Source organism: Cyprinodon variegatus, unplaced genomic scaffold (genome assembly GCF_000732505.1).
Source record: "Cyprinodon variegatus isolate N-32 unplaced genomic scaffold, C_variegatus-1.0 Scaffold1202, whole genome shotgun sequence".
Lineage (NCBI taxonomy): Eukaryota > Metazoa > Chordata > Actinopteri > Cyprinodontiformes > Cyprinodontidae > Cyprinodon > Cyprinodon variegatus.
Window position 1 is genome coordinate 212,454 of NW_015151655.1, and position 6,165 is coordinate 218,618.

At 35.7% G+C, this 6,165-nt stretch overlaps 1 protein-coding gene across 1 annotated transcript in view; it reads left to right on the forward strand.

Annotated features, from left to right (window-relative positions):
* Positions 1-6,060, forward strand: part of smchd1 (structural maintenance of chromosomes flexible hinge domain containing 1) — a 17,363-nt gene extending 11,303 nt beyond the window's left edge. The window contains exons 7-13 of the mRNA XM_015401278.1: positions 982-1,101; positions 1,191-1,354; positions 1,499-1,589; positions 3,269-3,482; positions 3,568-3,688; positions 5,385-5,571; positions 5,814-6,060. Of these exons, the coding sequence (XP_015256764.1) occupies positions 982-1,101; positions 1,191-1,354; positions 1,499-1,589; positions 3,269-3,482; positions 3,568-3,688; positions 5,385-5,571; positions 5,814-5,846 (930 nt within the window). The 3' untranslated portion in view covers positions 5,847-6,060. The remainder of the gene's footprint in view (positions 1-981; positions 1,102-1,190; positions 1,355-1,498; positions 1,590-3,268; positions 3,483-3,567; positions 3,689-5,384; positions 5,572-5,813) is intronic.
* Positions 6,061-6,165: the final 105 nt, after the last annotated feature.

Genomic DNA, 6,165 nt, shown 5'->3' on the forward strand with positions numbered 1-6,165 from the left:
AAAATATTTTTTGTCCGATTAATCGAAAAAATAATCGTCCGATTCATCGATTTTTAAAATAATCGTTAGTTGCAGCCCAAAAACGGACACAATCAGCAGATTTTGTTGTAGACTGTCACCATCTGCTTGCCGTATTTACTCAGGTTTCGGCTCCTGTCATGTCCTACTTGGCATCCCCTATTTTTTTGCCCTTACTATCAGACTTGCTCTTGGCTTTTCCCACCTTCTTTTTACCCCTCCACTGGGAGTTGCTTGGCTCACTTACTTGTTCACTTCTTCCATGAATGTGCAATATTGTACCTCCGATCACATGGTCTGCAACAAGCTTATGTTTACCAACAAATAGCGTAAAAGAAAAGTTTAAAACACAGAAATGAAATTCAATAAGCCAACTGGGTGCCACAATATGATCTGAAAGCCTATGCATGCAGACAGAGTGAGCGACTAGTGCAAACTTTCGTCTTTGGAGTGAAGAATTAATTCTTTCTGAAATTTAGAATAGAAATATATAGGAGAAAGAAAGACAAGAAGAAAATATCTGTTTGTTTTAACCATTGTTTAGCTCATTGCTTGTTTTATTTATGGCTGTGTTTTAGCAATATGTACCGTCTTGTTCCCTTAGATCAGTAGGATGGGTTCATTTATCTGTTCCAAGACTTAATGCAAACTCGGATAGTGGTAGAGCCTTTGCCATTGCTGCTCTTAATCTGTAATTTGATTTGCCACAGAATGTTAGCCAGCTTCACTTTCTGAGGTTAAAAACACACTTTTACTCTCTGGCCTGTAACCAGTGAATCTTTACGAGATGCTGACTGTGAATAAATGTTATTTTACTCCTCTTTCTTCTAGTTTTATCTTATTAGTCTTCATTTAATGTCAGTGTGCTTCGTGCTTTGTCTGTTTAATATGTTTTTTTTTATAATTGATGGTTTATTAATTTGTAAAAAGTTACTGTAATATTTAACCTTCTTTAAATATCAGATGATCAGCAAACCAATCAGCTCGCCAGACGTTCATGAGTTGGTCCTGTCAAAGGAGGAATTCCAGAAAAAAGAGCAGAACAAAGAAGATGTTTACAAAGGGACCATCTTGAACAGGAAGGTGAGAGCTTTAAATGAAGGTGTTTGGTAAAAGTCGCTGTGATGAGGGAATAAGCTGGATGAACTTTTTAATTTAATCTTCTGTGGCAGCCTGGTGACTTCTCACACATTAAAGGCAACGAAGCCTTTCTTCAGGACATCATCAGGGAGGAAACTGGGAAGCACAGCTTCACTGCTGTTGTCATCACAGCAATCTGCCCTGAGCACATAAAATATCTAAAGCAGGACTTTAAAGAGTGGACCAGAAAGCTAGCGTAAGTTCGCTAATCCAGATTAAGTCTGAAATGTCAAAATGTGGGTCAAGATGAACAGTGAGCTGTTGTTTTTTTTTTTTTTTTTTTTTTTTTTTTTTTTTTTTTTAATATGTGCTTCTATCTATAAAAAAAAAACAATTCCAGGCACTTTTATCATTATTACATTCATGGGGTCGATGGAAACCTTCAGAATAAGCCTCAAGGATCCAATGGCAGCCCAGCAATTAATATTCTGGTGAGTCTCTTTGGCGAAATGACTGTAACTGCTGTTCTCTTTAATCTCGTTCTCTTACATCAAAAATTTTTTTTTTACATTGAAAATGGATTAAATACGTTTTTTTTTCCCCCAAACATTTAAAGATATATTGGAGAATTTAGGTAATTCTTTTAAAAGACCTGACCTCTCCACTTAAAAAAAAAATAAATGCATATGCACAACCCTCTAGCCACTCCAGAGAGGGAACACCTATTAAACGCCTGCGAGAGCGTGCATGAGCCCATTTCTCTTCATGCATGCTCTGTTTAAAAGTTGCTGTTTGCATCGCTCATAGAAGCTTACTTTCCAAAAGAACATTTACAAGTTTTCCTCTATATCAGACTCTCCACTGTTAAGTGAAAATGGGGACGAGCACATAGGACAGCCTTACGTAAACATATAACCAGAATGATTGAGAATTAGGAGCACCGCTTATTTTGATGATTCACCCGGAAAACAGAACATCATCAACTATACCTTTAAAAAGTAAATTTGTAGAATTACTAGAAATAGATTTTTTTTTTTTATTTAGAAATTAAAATTTCCTAAGGAGCGGCGTGCTGTACATTGAACAACAGCAAACCCACACACATTAAATTAAAACAATAAAATATATGACAAAACATAATACTAAAAATGTCTCTAATATAAAAATAACATTGCAGGCTAAGATCAGCATTTCACGTGGTGTTAAAAGCAAAGGCAAAGAGAAGAGTTTTAAAATCAGACTCAGGGGTTGACTGTAATCAGCAATGGAAGGTCATGGAGCTGCCACAGAAAAAAAGTACAGGAATTTAAGTGTGGGATCTGGTTGGGCCCATTAAGGACATTAAAGGTATAGCGAAGGATTTTCACAGATTTTTTAAAAGACCTGCAATCTCCACTTTAAAACAAACTAAATGCAAATTCACAACCCTGCACCTGCTCCTGGGAGAGAACACCTATTAAATCCGTGCAAGAGAATGTACAAGCCCATTTCTCCTCGTGCAAGCTTTGTTTAAAAATTCCTGTTTGCATCGCTCATAAAAGCTTACTTTCCAAAACATTTTCAATTTTTCCACTATTTGAAATACCTGCCTGCTGAGAATTTCCTCCCCTGTGGCAGGAACATGCATCGCCCTAAACATTGATGAGAATACAGATTGAAATCTGAATTAAAAACTGGAACTTTTAAACATATTCTTAATATTTTCATACTTCTTATGCATGGATTCCCTAAAATTGGGAGTATTGGTGGACATATGCCAAGAAATACCTGCCTGCTGAAAATGTTCCTCCCTTGTCACAGGAGCGTGCATCACTCTAAATTCTTGCACACTGATAAGAAAACTGATTGAAACATGAATGAAAAGGAGTAATTCTTGGCTGTCGGGTATTTCTCCGCATAGGGTTAGGTTAAAATGGGGACAAGCACGTAGGACGGCCTTACATAAACATATAACCAGAACGTTTGACAATCAGGTGGACCACTTATTTTAATGATCCACCCGGAAAAAGAACATCCTCTACTACAACTTTAACAGAGTGTGTTTGTTTTTCATGCAAAGCAAAATATGGCCTCTTCTTCCATTTTTTTGATAACTTGATTTTATTTTTGAAAACCCTTCAGCCTATCACATTTTGTAACATTCTGGATTGTTTTTCTTATGATTTTTAAGGTAACTCTGCGAGATAAATCTTCTAAAAGTCCAATTGGGGTAAATCTCAGAAACGTGAATGATGACATCCAGACTCTGTACATAAACTCAGCTGTCGATACGTTTGAGTTTAAGGCCACCACACAAGAGGGCGGCATCGTGGACGGAGTCCTAAGATATCATCCTTTTCTCTATGACAAGGAGACTTACCCGAAAGATCCCAATATTATTCAAGGTATAGAAATCTCACAGTTTTTTTTCTGAAAATAAAAGCTCTTTATGTGTAAAGTTGATGTTTCTCTGTGTGTGTTTGTTATTAGCACCTCCTGAGGACGATAATGATGAGAATGAAGCTGCAGTCATGAATCAGGCCAGAGGGAAGAGGGACATCTTTGAGTGTTTCTGGAATGGACGGCTCATCCCTTACACCACAATTTCTGAGTAAATAAGTGTTTAAATGGAGTCACACTTTTTCTTCTCATTATATTTTAAAATTCAGGCAGGAGTTTTCAGATGTGCGCCAAAAAGTATTTAGCATTTCTTTAACTAAAAACATGCAATTGATTTCTTCTGAAATCCTCTTGTTTTTCCTTATGAAATTTAATCTATAGGTCAAAGAAAATAGAAAACATGTTTCATGTCAGACTTATTTTCTACTGTTATAGAAAGATTTTTTAAAGGCAAATCGTCAGTGAATGTGTAAAGAGCTACTTTATAACCCTTGCTGATGAGAAACAGATGTGAGGAGGGTAGAAGAATGCAACCTTGAGGAGATTTCTCCAATCGGGGACCAGAGTAATAAATCTGACATCATATATCTTTAAAGCGACAACAGAATGTTTGCATTGTCCTGAAAGACATCATTTTCTTTAGACAAAAAATTAAAGTCACTAGGTAAAACATATAATTTATGCTACTAAGTAAGAATATATAATTGTGCAAAAAATTCCCCACGACACCATCTCCCTTTTTCCTTCTTTTATTCCTCATTTTCTTTCTCTCTTCCTCATATCTGTATCAGTTCATTCATTTTAATGCTGTGCTTCTTAAAGAAGTATTTTATATATTTAATATATTTTCTTCATAGTTTCCACTTACAATTCTTCTAAGAGTTTCCTAAAACCATGTATACCTCTTTTATAACCTCTTTTCATGCCACAAATAATTTGCTTGTGTGTATAGACGTTCATGTGGGTGTAGCCTTAGCAACATTAGAGGTCTGCTATTGTTCATTTACTGTTGTTTCCTGAACTCTTACACAATAGGTAAAATGTTGCACAAGCAGCAGCACTTAGTGGCTGCCTGCAGATTAGTCCCTGATTGTTAGAATCGCTCCTTTGGAACAGAAATGTGCCTAATGAAAGCAAGTCAGGCTCATGTTAGCATCTGTCCACAGCATCATCTGCATGGACTCAAAATAGAATTTGTGTCTGATTACCAATCGGGTTTTATTGTTTAATATATTTTTTAGGGTTTGGAAAAATATAACTTTCATTGCACCCTTAAAAAAAAAAAGCAATCCAGGCAGAAAATATGTCTACTTTTCTTTTAAAAATACACAAAGAAGAACCCCAAGCAACTTGGCGTCATCTTTTGCACTGCTTTATCAACACTTAGTCTGTTCCAGAATTTTAGCTGTAAAATAATCCTTTATTCTGCCATATCTCAAAAAAATTTGTCCCCATGTAAAAAACGATCTAAACATAATCCTTGTCTAAAAGACCAGCAGGCTAATGTCTAAATGTGCTTATTTAAAAGATAACAGCCATTGTTCAAATAGACATAAATGGTGGCAAACCTTTTCCTCCCTCCACCTATGTTCAGGGTTTAATGTTAAAATTTTGGATATAGTTCTGGTGACATCTGACTTGGTGAACAAGTCCCATTAGTTTTCTTGCACTCTTCTGTTTTTTAGACCAGATGCATCTATTTTTTCCCTCCATAATTTTGGCATCTGCAGCATTTTTTTTACTTTGCTCCTATCTATCATTTCTTTTGGAACATTTTTGTGCTGCACTCTTTTATTATTTTTTTCTCTTTGTTCATTTTCAAGGTTTTTTTGCTTAAAAAGAAAATTACATATGCAGACCACTGCAGAAAACTTTAAATATTTCTTAAATTTCTTTTTGTGTTCCAGGTTTGATTGGTGCCGTCAGCCCTATAAAACTACACCCGATTTGCCCCCAGAATGCTACAGTCGCTTCTCTGGGGTGCTTTTCACAAATGACAAATTCCAGGTCAATGCAACCAAACAGAAGTTCATGGACTTGGAGATTAAGCTGAAACACAGGGATACCCTCTTTATTCCTGTTCCTAAAGTTCAGGTGATGATTTCAGGTGTTATTTGTCTGTGGATCAGAAAATCAATTTCTGTTTAATACAGTAATTGATTTCTTATATATTATAAAACTGTTTGCAGAAACCTATCGCTTTTGAATGGCTAAACATACCTATGGTTAAAGAGAAAAAAACCTATTCAGATATTGGTTTCTTTTGAGCAAACTTTTTAGAACTATCACTTTATTTTTTTTTGTGAGTTGTGATTTCTCTATTTGAATTATGGCAGATACTGGATTATTCCCTTTGGGACAAGTGGTGACCTCAATCAGTGTGTGAGAGAAGTGAGCATCACACAGCTCTGCAGCTGAAGAGGACTGTGGTTATTTGAAACAAACCAAGGCAGCCTAAAGCATTTAAAGTATTTTTACAGTTTCGTAGTTAGTTCATTTAGCAATGCTAACCCTTAGCATTAGTCAATATTTTCCCCGTAGAGCTAGATTTTTTAAAAGGATAAAAATAACCTTCCTCACCAGGGTTTTCACCAGGATGTTTTATTAGCGCTGGGGTAAACCTATATATATATATATTTTGCTTTTTTTTTTTTTTTTTTGTCTCTTTTTTTTCTATGTTGAAGGCGG